We start from the raw sequence: 27,100 nt of genomic DNA, 5'->3' as shown, positions 1-27,100 counted from the left end.
TGGTTGATACAGGAGGGGGAGATATGGGAATACACAAGACAGAGAGTCAAACAGACTTGATTAGCATAGCTGGTTTGCTAACCAAGATGCCATGGCAGGAACAAACAGAACTGTGAAAATTACAGGAGATGGGATTAAATCTGCTTACGGGAAGAGAGAAGATTCAGTCAGCTTCTGTAAGCAAAGAATTGTTGTAAAATGTATGAGTTTTCAGTGTGATTTTTAACCTGATTATTGTAGTGGAAATTATTAACCTGTTTGAAATAGTATATAAGCTTTTGGGAAACCTGAGTAAAATCGCATTCTGATCACCGAATCAGTCTTCCCGTCTCTCAGTCATCGCCGATATGTTGGATGCATCCATTCTTTTTTTTTTTAATTTTCGTTTAAACTGAAAATAACACTTGATGAAAGGAATAGGCACCCAAAAAGTCTCGGCATTGTCCTCTTACACCGCAGTCACAGAGACTCCAGGTTAAAAGTAGGTTCTCCAACAAAAACCGGGAGAAGGTTCAAAGGAACTTCGGTGGGTGAGCTGATCAGTACCTTGCCATCCTCAGATGAAAAGTTGAGGTGTAAGTTCTGGTGTTACGTCAGTGCGTACCCGCAGAAAGAGTTTGGAGGTGCTTATATGGATAGGAGATATGTATATGGACCGAGGAGATGCTGTCTCGGAGCCAACAGACCAGCGCTGGAACGCGGCGCATCCTCGCGCCAGGCCCGGGACTCGAACCCGCTCTCCGGGCGGCGGCGGGCGCGCAGGCGCGCGCAGGCCCGGTGCGCGCGGGGCGGGGCGGCGCGGGCACTTATCCCGCGGGGACAGTGGTGACCGGACCGCATCCCGGCACCGCGCGTCCGGCCGGCCCTGCTGCAGCGCGCCCGCCAACATGGACGAGGAGCGGGTGAGTCCCCGCGGGGCAGGCACTGCGGGCCGCCTGGGGGCCAGCGGAGCGATTCCCCGGCGTTTCCCGACGCTCGGTCTGGGAACAGGGGCCGGCGGGTGGAGGGGCGGTGCAGGAGGGCAGCGGTTCGGGGAAGGGATGCTGGCGGAGTTCTGGGGGATCCCGGGTCCGCTTCCCTCCTGGAGGTGTCTCTCTTTCTGGAGACGTTCCGGTGTCACCTGCTCCAGGTGAGCCTGCTCTGCCAGGGGGGTTGGACTGATCCCTTCCAGCCCTGGCTATTCCGCGGTTCTGGAATGAAGTGCTCCAGCGGTTGTAGAGCTTTTACACTCTGTCATAAGTAATTATGGTGCGTGCATAAGCCCTTCTGTTTGCCATTGATGTAATCTAGTGTTGAAGGGAGCTAATGCGTTAAAGGATTTTGTTGGGCGTTTTGTTGTTGTTGTTTTCCTTCCCCCCCCCCCCCCCCCCCTTTTTTTTTTTTCTGTGGTTGCTGCCCTGTAATTCCCTCTTTCCTTTGCTTGCCATCAGACCCCTCGGGGAACTCACTGAAGGGCAGAGATGTGCCCACCCAAGCGTTGGGGCTTTCTTGAACAGATACCCCCTGCAAAAAGCTGTGACTCAGCCTCTTGGCTTCCAGTCCATTACTGCGGAATGGCTCCTCTTTCTGTGTTTTGTGGACACTGTGCTCTCCTCGGCTTGGGAACGTGTTTGTGTATGTGGGGCCTGAGTAATTTGGTGCTGATAATGGCTTGAAATTTATAGATCAGTGTAATTTTCTCTTGCTAAAGCCAAGCTCCAGCACTACAGGAGTTACTGGGAGATTACTGAGGAAATTAAATCTACCCAGCCACACCAGAACTTGCTGTGAGGTCACAGCTGACAGCCCAAGGCTTCAGCAAATCCAGCTCTTCATCCTAAGCAAGCAACACCCTAAATCACAAAATAATGTAATTTTGTGTAACTTACTTTACATAAAACTTATTTATGCTAGGCAGCTTTGAATATCTTTGAAGGTGTGCTTTGGAAGGTGAGATGGCATAAAAAGTACACTTCTGGTAGAAACTTTCGGCCTGTCTGCCTTTGCCTACTCTATGTGAGAGTTGTCCTTCTAGGAGAGGAGTAAATGAGGACTGCCCCTGTTGTGGGTGCCATAGGTGGATGTTTTTGAGTAGGGTCACTGATCACATTTGAATTCTAGAGGTTCTGAGTACAGCAGTGAAACTGCTATGTGTCTTTTATTTTACAGTACTTTCTCTACCAAGGGTTAATATGGTAATGTCACCTGTACTGTATGAAGTTCTTCAAACTCTGGCAACTTCACTGTGTTGCAAGTGCAGGAGTTTAAATTAATGGAAGCTAAGTAAGCGTGTCCTCCTTGAAATATGATCTGGATATGAAGGTTATAAGGTCTCCTGATTTTGTTCTAGACCCAAGACTGCTTCAGAAGCTGTTCTGCATGCAGTCAGCTCATGAGCCTTCAGTATGATCTTGAGCAGCTTTGTAACTGGCTTCTTATGCAGAACTGCCATGATTGTTTAATTTATCAAAATTTAGTTTTTATGACGTGCCTATCTGTTCCAAGAGGTGCCATGTCATGTTAGTTGCTCACTATTCAGTGGCGTTCTGTTTTTATCCACTTGGCAAACTACATGTTGTAGGACTCTCCTCTCTTTTTCCTATCCTTTCTTACTCTTCATCCACACTCTTGCTTTACTAGTGGCATGTTTGGGGTGGTTGTTTTGTTTTGTTTTGTTGGGGTTTTTTTTCTCCCAGCAAAGTGCCTTAGATTCATAGAGTAAGATTAGAACAGAAAAGAGAAGAGCAGCATATGAAGCTCACTGACAGCAGCAAGAATTACCTCTGTAATAAACATTTCATAATGCTTTGAAAATCCATTTGAACTGACCTCACATAGAGGTCAGAGAGAAAGCTCAAAGAAAATTGCTTGTAATAGAATTCTGTGAAATGTTACATTCATTAGTGGTCATTAGAATTAAATGTCCTGTAGTGCAGAAATACCAATAAACTTTACTAAGCTTAGTGCTGTTGAAATTCTTCTCCAAACTAATGTAGAATGTAGGCCTCATCTGCTGCTCATATTGATAATTTTTCTAGAACTCTTTGTTCCGTGAAATTACACTGACTTTTCGGAAATTCCCCTTAAAGGAAGAAATGACAACATTGCAGCATATTTTTAATTTGATGTGTATGATACGTCTGGAAGGAAATCTATTTACAGTGTATTAGTGACGAGAAAATTATGTTGGAAAGTAGAATAAAATAGTGGTTTCTAAAAGCTGTCGTTTTTGTTCTGATGGCTTGTGTTTTAGAAAAATTCTGTGTCCTGTTGGTAGATACTTTTAAAGGACACTCAAACTCATTAAAATTTCACCAAACTTGGTTGAATTTCTTAACAGAGAAATAGGTAGCTTACTTAAAAAGGGCCATACTAACCCGCATTTAGTTAGCTAAATGTAACTTTAGATGAAAATCTCATTTAACAGCTGGCTTGCAATTGCTGCCATGTGTTTGGCTGTGTAAAGTGCTTTTAAATGTTCCTCACATGTAGGTATTTTAACCAGGATGTAGCTATAAAACCAAGCAGCATTGTTCAGCACTACATGCAAGAACACTTTTCCCCCATGTGTTGTGGCTGAGTAAGCTATAAGATCCATGCTGAAAGAGGATTGTGAGTTTTCCATGTTCATCCAAATTGACAGTTGTGCTCATAGGATCTAAGGCTTAACTCCCGGCTATCTGGCTTGTGAAAACAATTGCCTCTGGTCAGTGGTGAATGCAGAAGCAGCTGGCTGGACAATGCTATTCATCTGGCATTCTGATGTGTACAGTATTGCCTTCAAATATGCTCAGATTTCACCAGACGAGGAGAAGGTTCACTAGTGAAGTGGTCAAGATTTTCTGTGTTTCTGACAGAGGCCAAGATCTTGTTTCTGTTCTCCTAGGGTTTAGACCTGAGTCACTGCTGTCTGCTCTGTTACCTCTGTGTGTAACACCATCAACAACTATGGTAAAAGCACTAAAATTTATTTTTTCTACCCATGGTTTAACTTCCTTAATATGACCCTATTAAACAGGCAGGAGGCTGGAATGCCCATAAATACCTCATTGCAGATTTGTTGGAAGCTGCCCAGGAAGAGGTCAGAAGAAAGACGAAGGAGCACAGCTTAGAACTAGTGGAGAAGTTCTTTAAATCTGGTGTAATGTTGGAGTTCACTGTGGATAGTGTGAAAGGATAAAACATTTTTCTTGCTTTTTAACAAACAAATGTGATGTAGGTAGTAAATGATTAAGGAATTGCTTCTGGGAGGGACTTCTGCAACATCCCTTTGGTGGTCTGTCTGTTTCCAAGGGGCATTTTATTATCTTTCTGTGTCCTGGTTTCTTAAATTTTATCAAGTAACAACATTAGGATGGGCAATTGAAACTCTAGGTCAACTGATTAATAAGCTATTAATTAAGACAGTGTTTGCCTGTCTTTTAGAGTTAGATTTGCTTCTACAACTTATCAGCCAGCCTGAGTTAAATTACAAAAGATTCCAAGTTAAGTCCTCATCTTATCTTTTATTTTTACTTACATATGCTGATATGCTTTAACAATACCACTTGACTTGAAATTCTTTAACAATACAACTTGACTTAAAATTAAGTACCAAGTATTGATGTGTTGTTGTAAAATTCTTAGAGTCGGTGACTAGCTGTTCAACAAAATTAGGCTTGGTGGTCTTCCTTAATATAAAATAAGTTTTGATGTACTTCAATAGTTTTGCTGGCTTGGTATGTGTTTTGTGAGTTGAATCTGCTGCTTTTTGAACAGCTGGGATGCACATTTCTGAAATAACCCCTATTTTCTTTCTCAGATGTCAGAAAGCTTTCTTCTTTGAGGTCACTTTTAATTTAAACTACTCACCCAAAATATTTTCATGCTTGTAGAATAGGCTTACAAATCAGTCTTACAGATTTATTTTGCATATGGAATAAACTGTCAGCGTGGTTATTTCACACTAGCTTCTTTTGACATGAGGAAATAACTTTTCCTCTGGGTTTCCTTCAACGAGCTTTTAAAATTTTCTTTATTGGTTCTCTCTTTGGCTGCACAAGCATCAGCTTTGTCACCTGTAGAAGCTGTGTTGCCAGTGGGTATTTTGGTGCAGGTGACTCATGTAGAAAAACATGTGAAACAGTGGGGTATCTTAAAGCACATTCTTGATTTCTCTTATACTAACACCTGGAGATCTTTAATTTGGTGGAATGCTTCCTAGAAGTTTAATATTCTTTCTCTGTCCTGAGAAAATGCGTTTCCTGATCCTGTCAGAACTGAATTTGCTGCAGCTGGAATGTCTGTGATGAATTTTCACACATGTTGAAATGGTGATGATTTAAAAAACAATGCTACAACTTCTCTCATGTGTTTTTGTAATTCTAGGAGACTCTGCAAAGGATTGTCAATACTCTAGTGAACAAAAATGATGAAATTCACAACTTCATTGACATGCTGAACCATACAATAGCAAATGTTCAGGTATTTATTTTAAGGTTCATAGCTGTACCTGAGAGAGGGGCACCTTTGCACTTTTGTTAGTCTCAAACTGTAAAGGATGGGCTGTAAGAATCTAGTTCAAAAGACATCTTCATGTTGGAACTAGATAGAAAAACATTTTCTTTTTTCCAAGTCTGTCTCTAGATGAAAGCTATGGTGGTCCTGCATTTTGTGTGAAGACATTTTGTAGAACTTCATTTGTGTGGGAAAGATAATATTTAATCTGAGACTCCCATTAGTGGGAAATAGTCTGTATTTTCAAACTTCTATTCTGTTTGGTGCACTGAAAAATGATACTTGAGAGAAAATTCTACAGTCTCTCTTTTCAGCAGTTTCAAATTCTTGGGCTCAAGTTTAGAGTTAGATGTTGTTAGAGCATCTGCATGAGGATGAGGTTTAGGTTCCTTCAGCCTGTCAATCAGCCAAAAGTTGTTTCATCCTAAAGCTGAGACAGCTTGGCTGCAGAAATTATCCAGCAGATCTTTAAACGGTCTTCTTGAGTGCAGTTTTTAGCATTAAATGAAATATTTCTATTTGGAACTGAGTAACTTCCTCCTTCCAATCATCTAGTAATCTATATACAATAGTGTGAGGAAAATCAAGGCTTTTGGCATGGAATAAAGTTGTTGAGTGTGCTGGTTTTGTGCAAGTTTGAGTATCATGGAATTTCCACAGATTGCAGCATTTGGTGTCCTGGTGTAGAGTCTGCTTAGGAGACTGCTCGATCATTCCTAATATTTTTTCCCTTTTTGATAAGCTGGGAAGCAGTCACAAGATACCCAGTGGTCCTGGCAAAATGTGTGGGTAATTATGTGACTTTCAACTTCTTTGCATTATTTCCAGTGTGATCAGCATTTTCAATTCTCCTCTCAGGTAAACTCTTCCAATGCCATCAGTGAGCTGGATGAGGAGTTTGATGGTCTGTATTCTGTACTGCATGAGATGAAGGGGAGCATGACCAACACTATTCAGCAAGAAGAGGCTCGTAAAATTCAAGCTCTGCAGGTAAATAAATAACTCCTTCTGAAAAATTTTGCAGCTACTTGGAAGCATTTTTAAACTTCCTCTGTTCCTGTTATGCTATCCCCGTTTGTTTCACAGAAATATTGATTTTCAGGATAGTCTAGTGACAGTTCCAGAGCTGGTAAAGTCACTGCCTTTTTCGAGGCTATTGCCACACTGTCATTCAGGGATGAAGTGCGGTACTGAAAATAAAATTGTAGTGCACGTGAATATAAGTATTTATTTCTGTGCTTTATGAAGCCCTGAAGCTGGGGGAAACAGGGCATTGAAATGAAATTCAATGAAGTCTGGCTTTTAAGTCAGACTTCAGCTTTTCCCCCCTTGGAGCTGTGGGATGTGCCAAGTTATCACTGTGTACTTGTCAAGCACAGTGAAGTTAGGACGTTGTCAGAGGCCTTGGTTATATAAGGGAATAAGTTGTCAGAAATGCATGACAAATCAATGTAGTTCCTAGGACTTGTGCCTCACAAGTTGCTGTCTTAATGGGAATACATCACATTATTCTTTCTCTTTTTGCTCCAGGATCAGCTGAGCCAGTGCAGCCATGCCCTGGAGAGCTCAGAAGAGCTGCTGGAACTTGCTGTACAGTCGCTGAACATAAAGAACCCCGTGGAGCTCTTAGAGGTAGAAAACATTGACTGGATGTGTGTGAGGCAGGTGTTGACATCTGTCTTGATCTGAAATACCCTTTGCGTTATTCTCCTGGACACGGCAAACTTCCCAGGTGCTCTTCGAGTGAGGATAGACAGGCATATAAAAGTACAGTTAATGCTCTGCTGAAAAGCCAAGTTAAACAGTGTAGTCTTGAATTTTTATGCAATTTCTGGTAGAGCAAGTTAGTTTTTTTCTTATTTGTGGTGACGGGGAGGGAATATGCTGCCTTCTCCTGGACAACTGTCATTGTTAAGCAAACTTGCAGGGATGACCCCAGAAAGGGAGGGTGAAATAACTTGTATCTAACTGGAAGAATACAATTGTAAATTAAGGGAACAATTTCCCTTAAGTTCTGCAATTCCACATATCCACTGAATCAGTACACTAATGCTTGCTACAGTAATCCTGGTGGTACCAGTGGGATCAGCCATGCTAAATCCAAGGCTCAATTATTTTTTTTCTCTACATTTTAATGGGAACAAAGTCAGTTTAAAAGAGTGAGAAGGAAAGCTGTCTTCCTGTGTCAGTTTTATCTTTTGGCTGCATGTTTGTGTGCTGTGGTGCTTTCTGAGTGTCAGCTTTGATTTATTTGCCTCAAAAAGCAACAATTCCTAAACAGTATTTTTCTTCAGCTGGAGTTGTCCTTTCTGCCTTGTGGCAGAAAATTAAGTTGGCTCTTAAACTCTTTGCAAAATGCAGCTTTGACTTTCTTGGAAGTTGTTCTATTTCAGATCTCTCTAATGCTTTTTTCCCAATGAAATACACTAAGGGAAGCTGTCTGAGCATTTGCTAAGGGGAAACTTCTTTAGATTTGGAGTCTGAAGATTAAGATACTGAAATCCAATTCAGTGAGCTCTAATATGTAGGATTTGATACTGGTATTACACTTGTGCATTCGGGGATGACATTTTAGGGTAATACTGCCTTGGCTATTGGGCAGCTAATTCTGGTACTCTGGTGGTAGGAATAGCAAGTGTTCTTGAAGGGGCAGCTCTAGCCTTGACTCTTGTATATTCGCAAGTTTGCTTTGGATACTCCAGTAAATCAGCTCAGGAGCAACTAGCATAAGATTATTTTTAATTTTTTTCCTGTGTTATTTTTTGTGACTTTATTTTCAGAGTTAATTCACCTGGAATTCAAAAGAACATGAGTGGCATATTGCAGAAGGGTTCAGTGTTTAGGTAGGATGGGCAGCTTCTCTGAGATGGGCTGATCCTTCTCTGTCAGTAGCCTGGAAACAAGCTAAAGTCAGTGAAGTTAAGCTGGGACTATCTTGCAGATGTTGAGTCCTGGCTACCTCATATTTTACAAGACATGGAGATTAAACCCAAGGATGTAGATGTGAAGTATCTCTGTTTAGTGTCATGAAAATCTGTCTGTAGTTCCTACAATAACTGTTGTGAGGTAAAGCAAAGCTACCTCTTAAGCTAAATTATTTCTAAACACTTGGTTTGGTTTTTTTCTGCTTCCCACTTTAGGAATACGTAATCAGTTTTGGAGCAGAGACAGTCTGATTTCCTATTTATTTTTTTCAGTGTGATTTGTATTTAGTGAAAAATTGGGAAATTCTCTGCTTTTGACTTCAACCTGGGAAGTTGCCTAATGATTCTTGTCTCTCTGAAAGGAAAAATAATTCAGCTGAATGGGCAACTGGATCAAGGAGCAGTGTTGAAGCAAGGCTTCAATAGACACAACCAAGCCCTCACTACTTCAACAGTAATCTTTTGTCTTAAGTTTGCAGCTCCTTTTGGTGAAGAAGAGAGATTTTTGTCTCTTCACCTGCCAGTTGATGTTTAACTTTTAAATGTTTTCACTTGTGCATTTGCTTCAGTGTTATTATTTGAGAAGAACTACTTGCTGTCATTTTTGAATGCTGACATACAGAGAGAGTCTTTTATTACACTTTCCCAGCAGCACTTCCTAACTTTGAGAGGAAAAGTTAGAATTAAGTCCTGTTTTTTTCTTATTTATCAGGGCATGTGTCCTGTGGTGTGTAATTCAGCAAGTCAGGCATAGTTACATGCCACTAATGAGCACTTCTTACTTTCACAGAAAATACCATGGTAGTTAAATTTTGTTGGCTTGGACCTGTAGCTCTTTTAAAAAGTCATGGAAAGTAACTCTAACTCATTAAGAGAAATCTGAAAATCCAAAGTCATACTCAGAAAGCTGGGTAATTTGAATTGGTTTGGTGTGGTTCTGGAAATCGTTGGGGTTTTTTTCCCAGATGTTACAGTGTTGTTGTGCTAACCCATGCTATTAACATGCTTCAAAGGACAGTTTATTTTGAGGAAAATGTTAAACTAATTTTGAACTTCAAATCTGAGCAATGCAGCAGAGGTTGTACCCGACCTTCTTGCATGTTACTGCCATTGATACTTGCATGGAAGTACTAACTACTTTCTCTCTCTTCTCTCTGACATGCATCAAGGCTGCCAGACAGATCAAAGATAGGTACAGTACAAAAAATATCACTTTTGTGTCTTTGAATTAATTGTGTGCTTGAAAATGCATTTACCGTGAAAGGGCCATGGTCAGCTTTCATCAAATTCATTGACTCTTTTCTAATGTTTGTTATCACAACTTCTGCGAGGGAACTAAAAACTTCTGTGTTGCTCATGTAGTGTTTTTCCTGGCTTTTTATAACTTTAAATAAAAAGATGGTTTTTTGATGCAGGGAAGTAAAACTCTGCATCAGCTGCTGCTGTAATTATGTCTTTGAATATATATGTCTGTCATTAATTATTATTGTTAATAAGCTTATTATTACTACCTCATGGCTGAAGTTTAATGATGTTTTAAGCTGACCATGCCCCTTTGAGTTGTAAGAGAATCTTGTTGGGGTTTTTTTTTTTCAAATACTTAAAGACTTTTGCTAGCTAATTTTCCTTCAGAATATAAAAAGTTTTGTAGCTGCTGAAATACTTCTGCTGACAGTAATGACCATGAAATTATTATTTCTGTCAGTTTTTCTGTGAACAGTTGTTTAAAAACCAAACTTTGATGTTTCAAAATCAATGCTAAGGGCATTTTTCTTCACTTGGAAGAATGTTAACTCTATTCCAAGATTATGACCTGGTTCATAAAAACTGTGACGTACATAATATTTTGAGAAGCAGCTCACAGGATGTTGTTGCTTTTGTGGACCAAAGAGGTTGGCTTTCAGTTTACAGGTTTTTCAGTGAAGGCTCTGATTTACTAAAGTCTCTCAACTTCTATGTAAAATGAGTAATTGTTATAGTTCAAATTAGTCTTTGGTTTTCCAAAGGTAAAGTTTAGTATCCTTAACAGGTCAGAGGGAGAGTGGATTGTGTCAATGATAGGACTCTTTGGTATTTTTTGTCAGTAATAAGCATCTTTCTTTTGTTTCTTGAAGTTATTACCAAATCCTTTGTGCTTCTCTGTCTAAGACCGGTTTCTGAGCAGAAGTTAAAAAGCTGTCTGAAGCCCACTGTTCCCTGCTGTTCTCTTGCTGCTAATCAGAGGATTATTCTTCCTTAAGGAGAGATTTTCTCTACCCATCTGGCTGAGCAGTGATGTGCTAGGCAGCTCATGCTAAATTTCAGAACGTGAGCTCTGTCTTGGGAAATCAATTGAATTGTCTCATGATGTTCAGCTCAGTCTCATAATTGTTTCATATCCCAAAACTGCAAAGCTCATCACTCCTGACTTGTATGTATCTTTAATATTAAACTTAACATTTCCTCCTCCATGCCCAGTACCACAATTTTTTGGTTTTCAGTGTTCTTTGATGTATCTGTGGTTAGCATACAGTCTTTCTTGCATACTGGTGGAATGCAGGAGGGGATATGCATTAGGTGTTCTAAAGGTGCCACACCCAGTATCAATGGCTGTAAAATGGATTCAGGTCTTGGTAGCTGACTTTTGTGGCATATGTATTACTTTGTAGTTGAGAATTTTCTTTTTTAAAGGAGGAGTTGGGATCTCTGTGCTCTCTGAATTGATGTTACTCAAAATCTGCTTCATGGTCTGGTGTCTTCAGAGTTCAAGAATGACATGAGAACCTCTTTCTGGGGTTTTTTTTTGGTGGTGTAGTTGGAATACAAAAATGTCTTGAGATCGTTCATGGTAGTACTCAGTTAAGATTTCAGGAGTGGAAATCTAAGTTGTGCTCCACAGAATCCCAGGATGGGTCAGGTTGGAAGGGACCACAGTGGGTCATCTGCTCCCATCTACCTGCTCCGGAAGGGTCATCCCAGAGCATGTGGCCAGAGGATTGCATCCAGGCTCTGGAATATCTCCAGTGAGGGAGACTCCACAGCCTCTCTGGGCAATCTGTTCAGTGCTTGGTCACTGCACAAGGAAGAAGTTCTTCCTCATGTTCAGGTGGGACTTCCCATGCATCCGTTCCCACCTGTTGTTCTGGTGCCACTGCTGGGCCCTGCTCTGAGCCCGGGCCTTGCTCTGAGCCCTCCCTGCAGACAAGCGACAGAGAGGGCTGAGGGCGCCTCTCAGCTGGGGCTCCTCTTGAGGCTGAACAGCCCCAGCTCCCTCAGCCTTTCCTCATGAGGGAGATGGTCCAGACCCTTCTTCACCTCCACAGCCTTTGCTGGACCCACTCCAGGAGCTCTGTGTCCCTCCTGCCCTGAGGAGCCCAGAGCCGGACACAGCAGTCCAGAGGTGCCTCGCAGGGCTGGGCAGAGGGACAGGATCCCTCCCTGACCTTCTGGCAATGCGCTTCTGAGTGTACTCCAGGATGCCATTGGCCTCCTTGTCCCCAGGACACTCTGCTGGCTCAGGGACAGCTGTTTGTCCCCCAGGAGCTCCAGGTCCTTCTCTGCAGAGCTGTCTGCCAGCAGATCACCCTGGCCTGTGCTCATGTTTTGGGATATTCCTGTCGAGGTACGGGACCCTGCATTTCCTTTGTTGAATTAAGGTTCTTCAGTATTTAGTGTATTTTGTGAAACTGATCTAGTGCTTGCATGTTGTAATCTGCAGCTTGAAAAAAAGTCTTCATCCCCTGATAAGGTAATAGATAAATATAAAATCAGCATAGTCAGTGTGTTAATTGCTGTTTGGAAATGTCTAAACATGATCCTGAGTCTGCAGTACTTCAGACTTTCCATACTTGCTGAATTTATGTCAAGTGGTGTGAAGTTTTTGTTTCTTATCCAGGTTTTTTGTCACTAGTAAAAAGTTTTAAACTCATCTTTAGTCACCTCATTAGTATTTATTTACTTAGTAATAAGGAATAACTGGTAGCTCACACCATTATTCTGAGACAGTCACATTAGCAAAACTTTCTATTTTGAGTGTGCTAAATGGTAAACAGTTATGTGTTAGAAAAATGTTCTAATTGTTGATCTGTGGTTTGACGTCAGTGATACAGATTGTCTGATTGCTTTTCTGGAAAATGGGATATAGGACTTGAGAATGTGAAATACAGTTTGCTAATGCTGCTTTTTTGGCTTCAGTGTCACAATGGCTTCAGCATTCCGCCTCTCTCTGAAACCAAAAGTCAGTGACAGTATGACTCACATGATGGTGGACTTCGCCCTGGAAAAACGTATGCTCCAAGCTGTGAAGTTTTTGCCAGGTAACAACTGTATCCATTATTTTTAATTTGTTGCTACTCGAACAGCTTGCTATAGTTAAACCAATCAAACAAAAGGAAATTGCTTCTCTTGTAACCTAGTAAGCAAATTTTTCATAGTACCTAAAGTCATTCTTCCTAATTGTATGTTAAATTAAATACCTTGAGGATGAGAGGTTTCTAGTTTTATTGTGTTAATTTCTACCCAGGACAGCATTTTGGAATACAGTATTGATCTCAGAAGTTAGAGTGAGTCTTCTGGACCATGTTTTTTCATGAGTTGTCAGTTCCTCTGTACTCTGTGAAGTTACCTGAGGTTTCTTAGGACTGTCCATGCCAGCTTGATCCAGAGTGACACACCGAAGTCCTGCTCATGTGCAGGAGTGTTATGGGTGGAACTGTAAACTTACACATTGCTTATAAGAGTGGTGAAATGGTCTGAAATACAGGAGAGGGACAGTCTACTACTACAGTGATACTACCATATTACAGAATATGTATTAATCCATCTATTCCTGTTTGACAGTAAACTTGGGTGCATTAGACCAGCGTGTCTCTTTCATGCCTTTTAAATCCTATTGCTTTCCTATTTAAAGCAATTTGCCCTTGGCTGTTACTGAGAATATATTGACAAGAACACTGTTGGCAGGGATGTTAAGTTGTTTCATCTCTAGGTCATGAATCCAAATCTTTTAAGGACTTGGCAGCATCAGTTTTCATTTCTGCCCTGTGTGTTGCAGATACAGTATGTGGCAGCAGGTGTAGTAAATGACCACTGTTATTCCTAGTGGTCAGCTGGCAGTGTCCAGGCAGAAATTCACCTTCTAGTCTTGGACTCTGGGTTTCAATCACTGCCCTGCATTTCACAGTGCACCTGTTTAACAGTAATGGGAGTGTAAAGATCTAGCAATTGTGAACAAAGTTTTGTATCTAGATAAAGGTATTATTTAGTATGAGTCTTATACATTTTTTCTTGACAAATATATATGAATTTTAATTGGGTCTCTTGAAAATTGATTGTCTGGGTATCAATCTTGCTTTTTCTACTGTAGTGCCATACTTCCAAATTACTCATACATCAAAAGCTCAAACTGAAAACAATGAAACTCCTTTGTCGTTTCCTGCAGCAAAAGTCTTCCTTGCATGTCCTTTAGACTTTACAAATAGTATGTAAATGCCTTCTTTTTTGGAACTTTTTTCCCACGGGCTTAAGTGTTGTTTGATTTCATGGAAGTAGAATTCTGCTGCCTATAAACAAAACTTAAGTCTTTAGTGGTGCTTAGGAACTCTTTCCCCCTCCTTTCAAGACAAAGAGGTGAAAAGAAAACTGGGTAACTAAATAGAAGCTAGTAGAAAATATTAGTGTCTGTAGTGATGGAAATAAATATAAATGATGCTGTATGAGGGGTGCTGAACTTACCTTCCACAGACACAGGAACAGAAGTTTCCTTCTTGATGTTCTTTCTGTATAGGGTTTATTCCAAATGTATGTTCATAATTTTAAGTCCACCATACTCCAACCTTCTCTTCTTCAAACTGACCTGTGTGCTTGTTTTTCTGCAGTCCCTAAAGCTCCAGAGATAGACGTAGCAGCATGTCTGGTTGCTGACAACTGCATAACAGTATCGTGGAGAATGCCTGAAGAGGACAGCAGAATTGATCATTTTGTGCTGGAGTATAGGAAAACCAACTTTGATGGGCACCCTCGACTAAAAGGGGAACAGCACTGGGAGCTGGTTGACTACATTAAAGCTACTCAATACACATTATCAGGTAAAGGTTTTTTTATACTTCAAACCCAAGAATATTGACATAACTCTATGCATGGAAGTTTTGTAAAATGCCCGTTTTTCTGCATGTAATGAAGCTGCCATTATATCACATCAGTGCTTTGTACAATAACAGTTCTGTCTTTTATTTTGACTTTGAGGTTTTGTCAAAAATTATGTATTAAATAAAGCTCACACCATGAGCTTTATTTCAAACATGTATTCAAGTATTCAAACATGGTTTTTTGAAGATTGAGATAAATGAAAGACAGCTACATGGGGCTAGTTCTTAGTGTTGTAGGAGTTGTCAGTAATCAACACAATTTCAGATTTCTAAACATTCACTTTTTAGGTCTGAAATTTGATACAAAATACATGAACCTTAGAGTACAAGCTTGCAACAAAGCTGTGGCAGGTGAATACTCTGACCCTGTGACTCTGGAAACCAAAGGTAAAATTTGAAAAACTTTTAAACATTATCTGTGGTGAAAATCCTGCACTTAAACTTATCTGCCTTCATTTGTGAACCTGTTATGTTCAGCCTGCTTTGATGTGGAAGGGGAAACAACTGTAAAGGATTAAGAAGCTTATTGGCACAAAGCTGCCATTTTGGCATTCAGACCCTGAAAAAATGGGGCAGTTAATGTCACTTTCTCCAAAAGCTTGGCATTGATTGCCTTGAACTGTAGAGTGACAGTCCCATGTGCTGCTGCATGATGCCAAAATACAGCAAGAAGGATGGATGTTGTGGATGACTCTTTGGGCATCTAAATAGTTGGTGTGATTATTCTGTTATTAGTAGCACATGCAGCATTCTGTAACCAGAAGTTGCTGGAAAGGGTTTTCTTGACTTTGTAGCTGCAGTTTCTAATCACTGTCAATATTTTAAAAGTTGGCAACTTCAAATTCCTGAAGGTGTGTAGTTGTGATATTAGAAGGCATTTGATCTGAGAATTGTTAGAGTGGCTTCCTAACATAATTTCATAAATAAACTGAAAGAGAAATTTCTTGGAAGGGATGTTTTGTGATAGAACACAAATCTTAGCTATTGAGATGAGAGAGCAATCCTGAGGTTTGATTTATATCCATCTCTGGTGTAAAGGGCAAAATGACTGTTATCAACTGTATACATTTATATAAGTATAAATCCTATTTCTTTTGAATGTTGTTTCATAAGAATAAAGCTGTATACACTTTGAATGAGCTGATGGGCATCCTAGTAACTTTTCTGTAATTATTTTAATATCCTTAAGGAACAGTAATTGTCAGAGACATAGTACCTGTTTAATAGCCACATAATTCTCCAGTCTAGTACCAGAAAAGTAATTGTGGTTTTGATTATCTGGGCAGTTACCATGCTTCCCATATTATTTTCGTTATTCCTAGGTGAACACTTAGTTCAATTTCTTTAATAATCAACCCAGAGAAAATCAGATTGCTCATTTATCTGCTTAACCTGACTGTTGATTACTTATGCATTTTTGAGCTCTGAACTCTCACGTGTGTGTTCTTTTAGGGTCAGACTGCAATATCTGATGGTATTAGGACATTTATAAAACAGTCTGTAAATACATTTAGGAAATTCAGCCTGTTGTGTTAGTTTCTTTGATTCCAAGTGTCAGACTGAGAAGCTGGTGTTTCCATTATGCTCAAATAAAACTCTGAAACAATTTCACTACTGCTTCTATCATTTTCTGTGAATAACCATATTCACAGTTCACTGTTTTCTGTTTTGTCTTGATCAGCATTTTTGTTCAGTTTGGACAGTACTTCATCTCATCTGAACTTGAAAGTTGAAGATGCCTATGTGGAATGGGATCCTACTGGAGGCAAAGGCCAAGAAAAAATAAAAGGGAAGGAAAATAAAAACAGGTAAGAACTTTTGACACATGTAAGTGTCTGGCATATCTCATCTGGCAGTTAAAGGAAGAGGGCAGGGGGGAATTAAAGCACTTGGGGACATTGGGACATGAAAGGAATTTTCATTCAGAAATGCTTTTCTGGAAGAAATTTTAATTTTTAAATTTTTTCTTCCTCTGTCACACTGATGTAGAGGCTAGAATTATGTCATAATTGTAAAATAATAATTATTTTAAAAATGCATTTGTTAGGTTATCTTTAGTGTACTGAGCTAAAGTGTAGGTGTGGTGGACTGACCTTGGCTACCCACCAGGTGCCCAACCACCTGTTCTCTGATTTCTTCTTCTCCTGGCCCCAAAACCTTGCCACACAGGCCCAGGACAGTAGATAAGGTAAATGTGAACAACCAGCTGATGTAATTCTATGTTTACTAGTGTTGCAGGTCAGTTCTGGTGAATAGGCAGCATTTCTACCATAAAAAAATAAGGAAAGAATCGACTGCCTTGCCCTCTTGAGAAAGAAAAGGTTAAGTAAAATTGGTACTATATATAGGTGGTGTCTGAATTTATCTTAAGCGCTCTTTGGAGGGGAAAAGGTACCAATAAAACAAAATAGACAGCAAAAGGTAATGGATAATGAAGCATAACTGTTGTGGATGTAGCAGCTCTAAACATACTGCTTTCATCCAGGAGAAGCACTTAACTTCAGTAGAGCTCTTGGTAGATTGTTAGATGTCTGCTATTCTGAGTCACTGGATAAACACAGTTGGAAGAATACTTAACTCTGTCTACTCTGGCTGAGCGTTGAATATATCCAAGGATGAAGAATGTTTGGATGAAGAATGTGTTAACTTGCTAGCCCTCTGTTCCAGGCCACTTTTATGGGAGAAGATGAATATCCTGGTACCTGACTGAAATTCCCTGTGGTGCAGTGACTCCCAGAGGCTTCTCACCCCATCAGTGGGACTGAGGACAGCCTGGCTTGATCTTCTCTGCTCCTCTTCCTGTTACCTCATTAAAGACAGCAATTGGTTCTTGTCTTCCTCAGGCTGAGCAAATGCAATTGTCTTTCTGTGCCCCAGACCCTTAACTGTGGTGTTGGCTCTCCACAGATGTGCTCTGATATGTGAGGGTGTAAATTCAAGAAGCTCAGACCTGGACACAGGGGGGCTTCCGGGTCAGTTTGACAGCTGCCAAGAGAGAGAGGTCACTTGCCTTGGGCTCCTCTTCACTGTGTTGGGCTACAGGCTAACTGTGGCTGTCCACCTCTGCCACGAGGGCACAGGGCACTGTTGTTGTCAGCTTCTGCTTCACAAACTCTCAGTAGCTTTTATGCAGAGCTGGTCTTCCCTTGGGTGTCCTTCAGCCTGTCCTGCTGTGTGGATTTCCCTCACCTGGAGGGCTGTGAGCCTGCTGGTGTTCAGCTGGATCTGTACAGAGCCCCATGGCCCCACTTCCTGTCTGTACCTCTCCTCTTGGGCTTTGGAGATACTCTGTGGGAATGGGTCTACACAACTGTCTACTACCTCAGCCATGGTCTGCTTTCCATATTCACAGTTTGAGATGATTTATGAACAAATACATTCTCCACAGGCATATATTGCCAGAAGCATGATAGAATAACTTCTATTGGCATTTTAAAAATGGGGATAATTTACTGTAGTAAGAGAACTAATGACTACTTATTTCTATCGACAGTGGCCAGAATCCTCTGCTGAAGAGCAATAGAAGGTGATAATATACCTCTTATTCCTAGGATCTAGCACCTAGTTTTGTTGGGAATATGTGCTACTTTCCTTTGCTTGATGTCATGAGAAACAAATCTAATAGCCTTTATCAGTAAGAGTGTACATGTGCATTTAGAAGTTATTTTGCAGTTCAATTTGGATTCATAGAGATTATGCATATATTCTCCAGTGCCTGGAAAAGAGTCTTTCTGGAAGGATTCATCCTAATGTGTATGAAACCTGATTTGCAATGGTTGGGAAGGAATCATGTGTTTTAATATTGATCCAAAGATCCCTGTTATTTACAGATATATTGATGCTTTCTTAACCCTTCGGCACATTTTTTACAAATGTGGTAAATATTTCCTGAGAACTTTAAAATAATTTTTTATTCTTAATTTTGAATCTCAAAAACCTCTTTGGTACTGAACTTGTGCTGTAGCTGTTACTAAACATCAGAGGGTAAAAAGTAAGTGCTTTTACGTGTTTAAAGAGGGTGAAGCTTATTTTAAAATCTTCATGGTCGTTCCAACTGCAGAACCAATTGTTTGAATGAGAAATTTTTTTGAGATGTAAAGGTAGGTAAAATATTCTTTTCTTTGTGCAGTTGTGGTTTTTCAATGTCACATTTTTTCATTGTTTTTCTAGTGAAACGTCTTTTTGAGGAATTATTTTTCCCATTTTTAATCTCTTGCTCTCTTTTTCTGGTTTAGAAATTGTAGGACCAAAAGAAATCCCGAGGATTCTAAATTCTTACAGGTTTTACTCCTTGATCGATCAGGTGGATCTGTCTCTGATTTAAAATCAGAAGTAAAGAAAAACTTATATAAAAAGCAAAATAACCTCTTAAAAGTCATTCAGTTTCAGTTGTTCTACTACACAAATTACAGCAATTTGTGCTAAGTTTTAAAACTCATGGAGATGCTCCTACTTGCTCAGCTCAGGGAATTTTATACCTTGGTCTCTCTTTGTAGCTGCTAGTTGAGAACTTCCCTAGTTCTTTACTGTGCTTTGGTAGAAGGACTTGGCCACATGTTCAGTTTTGCATCTCAGACTGACCTTTTCTAACATAGGATTTAGATGAGCTTTGTTCTTGTAGGAGGCTTTTGTTTCCACCTAAAAACATCTGTGAGATGTCTGCGTTAGAGTGGAAATTTGGAGCTGACTTCATGGAACGTAGGGGAAAAAATGGTAGTATAGTTACTTTCAACAAAAAATGTGCAGTTTTTAAGAGTCGGAAATACACAAATGGCAACAAAATTCTTAATATCTTCCATTTATTAGACCAGAAAAAAGCCTGACAATAATTTCTGATCTCCTTCCCTGACTTTTCTTCTCCAGAAGAGAATACATCTTGTGTGGAGTATATTCTGAAATGGATGAGGAAATGGGGACTAATTGCAGTGCTGTAGGCAACAATCCTAAACCATGAGACAAGAATATCTGGCCACTGAATATTGGAAGAAATATATCAGTTACTGGCTAATAAGGACTTTGCTCCACTGGAAAACAGGCACAAAACTGACCTCCTGTTATGAAATTTGCTGCCTTCTGTTGGAAGGGAGATGTAAGCAGTGTGGAGGAAAAAAAGCCTGAGCAACTGAGTTTTTTTGTAGCTTTTATGTCATATGGTCAATGTAATTTTCCAAACTGATAAAGGCTATTAAATTTTGATAGGACAAAGCACATGCAATGGCCATTTACAGACTTGAACAAAGTGAATGATACCAAGAAGCTTTTAATGCTTTCTTAACCTTGAGAAAATTCTAGCGAAGTGCCTGCATTTTTCTTGTTGTGATTCTCTAAATGGCCACCTTGCTACATTGCTTTCTGCATAACCCACTTGTACTAGGCCTAATAGAAAATTTTCAGCAGCATTTGTTGGGAATGTGAGTGGATGATGTCTGATGCACATGAAGCAGGATAGAATCTGCAGAGTGCCTCCCTCTGAAATGATGCTTTAATTCTTGGGTTTGTTGTTTTTTTTTCCATGCTATCACTTGCTAACTTTTTCCTTTGGTAAGTAAACTGCAGTATCCCCCATATTTACAAAATCCAAAAGCACTTGATGTGGTGTACCTGCACAATTTACACTTACTTCCTTCATGTATCTCTTGTGAGCAATTTAGAAGCATAGTTGTCTTCTGTTACATGCTAAATAGTGATGCTCAAGTAAACAGCTTTTTCATCAGTAATTTTTTTGTAGACTTCTGTAAATGGAATAAAATAAACTTGGTCATGAACTAGATTTTAGCGTACTTTTATCTGGCAGGTTAGTATCACTTGGCATTTGATTCCTGTGTGATTATTTTCATGGTGCTGTTAGGAAAAAGGGACATGTGGTAACCCTTTCTGGAATGGTTTCTGAGAATGATGAATAAATTGGAAAAAGACAAGCTGAACTTCACTGTATTAATGGACATAAAAGTAGCTTTACCAAATGGTAGCTGAAGGAGAATTTGGAGAGAAAACTCTTCTGTAGGTGGTATTCCTTCCAAGGCTAATGTGTGATAGACTCCAGAGGATGAGAAATTGACTTCTCAAGTGTATTTCAGAGACCAACAGTACTTTTTGGGGGTTTTTGTCAATGAAATTAAGCTGTAATCTGTACAGCTGTTTCTGAGAGGTTACAATTCTTTGCTACTGATTGCCTTTGAAGTAGTAATCAGATGTGATTCTCTTTCTACTGAGGAATACTGCAAATAGCCCTCACTCCGTTTAATGGTTAACTTATTGGTAATTATTTCTGAGGGCCTAACTGAGTTTAAAAAAAGTTTGAAAACCTCATTAGGTTAAAATTATTCTCTTATACAACTGATTGCTCATTAGAATATTCTCTGTTCTGAAGTGTTTCATTCAAACAATGTGCCACACATCTGCTTTTTCCCCTCCCTGTTTCTGTTTACAGCTGCCTCTGAACCTGGTTTTTTACATCATTCTGTATGTTGTCTTCTGCACCTCTTCCCTCTCAACCATTATGCATGCATGCTGCTAGAGGCACCAACTGATGTGTCATTTCAAGAGTGTTTGTGTGTGTCTCTTGGACCTGATGGACTCAGAGACACTTGAGTGTGCTTTTCTGTGGCTATGCCCAAGTTTTGAATGGTTGATCTCTCCTTTAGAAGCAACACAGCATCTCCAAAGAGATCCACTAACAGCCCAAGAGCCTCAGTGAGAAGTAGCCGGGATCGCTTTGCTGGTGAATCCTACACAGTGTTGGGTGAGCTGAACTTGTTTGCTCCACTAGGAAAGGACAGATCAGGCAAGAATTAGAGGGAAAGATTGTGATTGTTCAAGGCTCTGTACTCAACATTGTCCTGCCCGGAGCAGTTTTCCCATATAACACCAGAATTGTGTGTCTTCAACTCTGCTATGTATGACAAAGCTCTTAATGACTGACACGCACTGCTTTTAAGCATAAATTGGTGTTAAATGTATCTTGTAATGAGTGTAGGTAAATACAGTCTCATTATTCCATTTTGTATTTATATTCTACTGTACAATTTTCTTACACCTTATAGTTAAGATTTCTTTGCCTTAAATAGAGAAGACATCACTGGTGCCTATTAGGAAGGCAGCACTGTAAGGTACACTCAATTGTAATTAACTACACTCAGTTGTAATTGTATTTCTGTTGGTAGGAGACACTGCTGTTGAAAGTGGGCAGCATTACTGGGAAGTGAAAGCCCAGAAGGACTGCAAATCCTACAGCGTGGGAGTGACGTACAGAAACCCGGGGAAGTTTGACCAGCTGGGAAAGACTAATTCCAGCTGGTGCATCCATATCAACAATTGGCTGCAAACCACATTCTCAGCAAAGCATAACAATAAAGCAAAGACTCTAGATATCCCTGTCCCAGACAGAATAGGAGTATACTGCGACTTTGATGGAGGTAAATTACACCCTAGAATATTTAGTAAAAATTTAGTTAGTATTTCTTTTGAGCTGGAGCAGTCCAACTAAGGCTGAAGAATTGCATTACTTCCAGACTGCTCCAGTCTTGCATGACAATGCAGACCCTAAGTGCTTGTCATGTCAGATGACGTGAGTTTATCTGTGTGACAGAGCTACTGAAATTGAGTGAAAATGGTGAAATTTCACTCTTGTGGACTGCACTTGATGCTTTCTGGAAAAGAATAATTTTTTTGTACAAGTTAGACAGCAACATCATCTTAGCTTAATCTGTGTTTCAGCTGAGTTTCAACTTGTTCTCTCTCTCTCTCAGGTCAGCTCTCATTTTATAATGCAAGTTCAAAGGCATTGTTACACACCTTCAGAGCAAAGTTTACCCAACCATTGCTACCTGGCTTCATGGTTAGTATCTATAAAATCTTATGGTTTCTAGCACCGAATTCAGTTTTAATTTTTTTTTTTTAAGAAGGAAACTGCAAGCACTTGGTTTGATTGACTAGTAATTTTTAAAAGTGTGTAACTTTGGATTTTGTGTGGTGCTTATAGTGGCACCCCAGCAGAACTCTGCAACTGGATGTCTCAGCTATGTAAACAGAAGTCACTAACTTTGTGTATTGGAAATTAACAGCACATTGCGGTGGCTGATGAGCCTCCTGCAATAACTGATCCAAACTGATGGAGTCCAGGATGCTCTGAGCCATCAGAGTAGGTGTCATGGGACAGAACCTGATGCTTTCCAGTGGAAAAAGCTTTCACATCTTTAAAAGTGCAATGCAATTTTCTTGCCAGTCAGTTCAATGGCCTGCATAACCTTTTTTGTTGTTCTAAGCCAATTGGCGACAACTTTCTGCAGTGTAAAGGCTCAAACCTTTCCCAGAATACACTGGAGAAGGATTAGTTACTCTCAGTTTTCCTTTAATGATTTAAGTAATTTCTTTAGCTAAAGTGGGAGGCCTCGGCTGAGTTGTAAGGTGCCATCAAGTGCATCACGCTTTAGCAGGGTGTGTAGGCCTGGGATTTTAACAGATCTAGATTTCTTCATGGCTGCTTGTTTACCTTACTGATGCTTTTCAGCACAGAGGAAAAAGAGTAGCTTCAGAACTATTGGAATACTTGTGTTAGCCATTCCCTAGCACAGCAAAGACTGTAATGTATAACGTAAATTCAGTTCCCACGTCATCTAGGGAAACAGTTGCTTGCTAAAATTCCAGCTGTCCCTCTGCATGTCACACAGCCAGCCCCTCACAAAATGACAACAGCCTTACTGACTGAACAGGACATCTGAAAATTACAAACTACTTAATTACAGCTCTCAAACCTATTTACAAACAAGAAAATACAGCATTCTTTCATGTGTAGAATAGCAGTCACTGTCATCTATGCCCCTGAAGCTTCTGAATTTTTTTTTTAATGTGTTTATGCTGACATAATTTTAGCATGACATGGCAAAAATAAGTGCTTCTTTCAGGCACAGTGAGAGCAGTGAGAGAGTTGCTTTTCATTGTCACTCTATTTGCTGCTGGCACATTGGCCTTCAAAGAATTTTTCTAGTTAGGAGCAAGTGATTTGAGTACTAAGTCTTAGTTATAAACTCAGTTATGAAGCATAGTATGTGACACATCTTAGACATTATGGACTTAAAAATTAGCATCTCTCTGATTAGAATGTTTTATAGAGTACTGTGACAGAAGACACACAGCTGTTTGTGCTAGTTAATTGTGGGATGGGAGGAGAGAGATGTGTTCGGTTCATAATGCAGACTTTTTTGGTTTTTTTCCCCAGATATGGTGTGGTGGGCTCACAGTGAGTACTGGATTGCAGGTGCCAAGTGCTGTGAAAACTCTTCAGAAGAGTGAAAATGGATTGGGTGGTTCAACAAGCAGCCTAAATAATGCCTAGTAATGTCTGTTCAACACTTCTACTGCTGAATGTTTTTTGTTTTTCTGTGTAACTACTACTCACAGAAGCTTGTGAGCATTGGATTTTATTGGGTTTGCTACCTTCTGCTGTTTAGGGCCTGGGTACTGATAGTGGAAAAGTTTGGGGCTAAAGCATTAGGAACCAGTACTGAGAATCCAGAAAAATGTCAGAAAGCTGAACTGTTGCCTATTTAAAAAAAAAAAAAAAGAAACCAAGAGCTGTAACTATGTACTTTTCTAATACTGTATTCAAACATTTTGTTACGGACTTCAGTATTTGTTTTGTTACAAATACTATTCTTCTATGAAGAGTATAGCAAATACCATTTTTTAGCTCTCCTAATGTGAATTACTTAACTATGTATTTAATTACTACTGGGCTTCCCATTAGAAGTTGTGATTTCCAAGATGTGTGTTGAAAACAGCATGATTTGCTTGATAATTTGTTTTGCTGGTGTAGCCTGGCAAAGTACCACAGCAGCATGGTTTCAGAACAATATTATAAGAATGTTTAGGCCCAGTATGAGGAAACAGTAAGAGCAGGCTCTGATTATTTCCCCCAGTGGTGTAAAATCTTCCTATTTTCCACGGGTAAGTCATTTTTAAAACCATGTATATCAATACTGGCTCCCTTTTGTCACTATTACATTAATTGCATTGTAATTACATTAGAAAATTATGTACAGATGTTCTGTTGCCTTGACTCCTATTTGCAAGCCTAGTAAAACAGTAGTCAAATGATTCATAGTAATGGGAGGGCTAAAAAAAGAAAAAAGTCATGTTATATTCTTTGTGGAAAATCCCAGCTTGTCAGTGGTAATTACTAGGTTATTATAGGCTTTTAAAATCTGCTTTCCTCTCTCTAATCAAGCCAGGAGCCTATAAATAGTTTCCAGGTACACTCTTGAATCAGGTATTTCCTAACTGAAGATTTTCTGGTATCACCTGAAAACTTTTATAAATTCATGGTCCATAATGATTTGGCTCATTTGCTGCTGGGACAGAACAATTTTTCCTTTCATGTATCCTTTAGCTCATAAAACCATGAACATCTAATTGTGTTAAACCTAAGTATTACCAATGGCTTTCTGTCCATCACAATTTCTCAAAAGAAGGAGAAATTCCTTGAGACACCTTCTAATAGACTGGCTACGATGTTCAGTGGAAAGTTAAAATTAACAAGGAAATGTAATTACCTGTTCTTGAAAGTGTTATTTTTCTTGAGGAATCATGAAGTTGACAGGTTGGCTGAGCCCTAAATGTTTATTTTGTCTGGAACTTGAGCATGTCCTCATTATTTGCATTGTGAATTTGTAATCTCATTTTACAGAGGAAAGTACAAAATAGTTCCCAGTTTAACTGTACCTTCTTCTGCCTGTTCTATTGCTTGGGCTTTGGGACAAAGATATTCAGAAGTGATGTGGTTCTTGGTCAACAGTATCTGAATCTGTTTCACACTTTATCTGCAGATGTTACCATTATGCAAATACTCTGTATAATCTTTTCTCTTTTCATTTTACTGCAATGGACACCTGACTAGGAGTTCTTGGGGATAAATTGCTACAAACTCAGTTTTGCAGCCAGTTCTAGTCCGGGGCTGTGGTGGACAGACACCAGGACAGACTGGCACCTACTTATCACCATCTATCTACCTGTCTTGATCTTGGGTGTTCAGCTGCAGTTCCTCATCAAATTTCCCTTTGTGGAAAGAAAGGAGATGTTTACAACCAGCTAATGTGTAGTGAGAACCATGAGTATTTTCCAGCCCACTATAAGAGCATTTAAATTACAAAGTTGTTGGGGTGATTTTTTGTGATGGTGTGTTTTTGTTTTTTGTGGGGGTGGTGTTGGGGTATTTTGTGGATTTGGGGTTTTTTGTTTTTTCCTTTTTAGCAAGTTGTAGTGTAACCTGCAAGGTGAACTTGATATGCACCGATGTAAAAATGTAATTTTTCTTTTAACAGTTAGTTAGAGGAAAGCTTGGGAGTGTTTCATACTGTAACTTGTGACTTGCAGGCTTTGGTTTAACTGATGGCCTGGGTAAACCTTAACATGTGACTTTTTAATCTTAAAATGATGGATTTGTTATATAGTAGTTTGCACAGATGTCAAATTTTTGCTGCTAATATTTAGTCCAATTGTTTTTAGTAAATGGGGATATGAAGAATTGCCTTAAGCACTTTAGATTTTTTTTTAGACTGTTTTTTCTGAACTAGTGTCTCTCCAGTACCCATCATCACAGGGAGATGAGCGACACCACACTGCTCCCAGTGATGCTTTTTGTTGCAGTTGGCGTAGGGTTTGTGCCTGCAGCTGGGATGCGTGGAGCCCGTGGAGTTACCTTTTTTCTTTGTGAATCCACTTTTGAGGGATTTGGAAAGGAGTGGCTCATGGCAGTGGATTAGATTTTTCGAAGGTCTGTAGTTCAATCCACCAGGCTTATTTACTGTTAATTACTCTGGAGCTGATACTGCATGATGGCTAAACAGGAGTCTTCTGCTCTATGACCAAAAGGAGATGCTTAATTTTTTTTTTTTTCTTTTTAAGTAGTGACTGCTGGTATCGTGAAGTTTTTAACTACGAAAGACTGACTTTTGAGGAGCTAAAGGTTTTCCTTGAGGTACTAATAAATCACATGAGGGTAGCTGCCTTTGTCCTGTGGAAAAATAAGGAGAACTGTGCTAAGTGCAGCTAGGAATGTCAGTGTCAGACAGAAAAATTAAACAAAACAACAACACAACCATCCAGGGGATATAAATGCTTCCTCAAATATCAAACAGGCAGGACAGAAGTGGCAGGTTTATTTATTAGAAATGCAGGAAAAGGAGAGGTTACTGTACAAATCCTGTTTCCTTGCCCCTCCCCACGTTTCAGACGAAGGCCAGGGGAGCCACCAGGGAGTGTGTTGGGCTTGTCCGTGTTTTTATTTTGAGGACTACGGGGTGGTGGATGGACGCTGACCGTGACTTGTGTTGATGTCGTGCCCCAGAGTCGCTGTTTTTGAGTGTCCTGTGGCAGGGCCAGCCTGGTCGTGGGTTGCCTTCGCAGCAGTTTCGGGCGGTCGCGACCATCCCTGGGCCGCACCGCGGCATCCCTGCCCTGAGACCCCCGGCATGGAGGGGAGGGGGGGAGGTGCCGTCCGTGTGTGACGCGATGTTTTGTACTAATACAGAAATCTGCAACCCTGTGTGTCTTTCGCTTTGTCGTTTTACCGCCGCCTCG

At 40.0% G+C, this 27,100-nt stretch overlaps 1 protein-coding gene across 3 annotated transcripts; it reads left to right on the top strand.

The window, feature by feature from the left end:
• Positions 1–780: 780 nt before the first annotated feature.
• On the top strand, positions 781–27,065 carry FSD1L (fibronectin type III and SPRY domain containing 1 like). 3 transcript variants are annotated; one of them, XM_063422352.1, is made up of 15 exons: positions 831–902; positions 3,866–3,930; positions 5,347–5,442; positions 6,334–6,465; positions 7,006–7,107; positions 9,569–9,591; positions 12,573–12,694; positions 14,255–14,464; positions 14,813–14,911; positions 16,206–16,332; positions 18,018–18,050; positions 21,169–21,266; positions 21,688–21,939; positions 22,273–22,361; positions 23,742–27,065. In XM_063422352.1, the coding sequence occupies exons 2-15, from the start codon at positions 3,928–3,930 to the stop codon at positions 23,856–23,858; spliced, it is 1,503 nt and encodes a 500-aa protein (XP_063278422.1). In that variant the 5' UTR covers positions 831–902; positions 3,866–3,927; the 3' UTR covers positions 23,859–27,065. The 3 variants fall into 3 exon arrangements, with proteins under 3 accessions (XP_063278420.1, XP_063278421.1, XP_063278422.1); XM_063422350.1 differs by lacking the exon at positions 3,866–3,930 and having other exon boundaries at positions 781–902; XM_063422351.1 differs by lacking the exons at positions 3,866–3,930; positions 18,018–18,050 and having other exon boundaries at positions 781–902.
• Positions 27,066–27,100: the final 35 nt, after the last annotated feature.

Source organism: Prinia subflava, chromosome Z (genome assembly GCF_021018805.1).
Source record: "Prinia subflava isolate CZ2003 ecotype Zambia chromosome Z, Cam_Psub_1.2, whole genome shotgun sequence".
Taxonomy (NCBI): Eukaryota; Metazoa; Chordata; class Aves; order Passeriformes; family Cisticolidae; genus Prinia; species Prinia subflava.
This window is presented reverse-complemented; position numbering and strand designations above follow the sequence as displayed.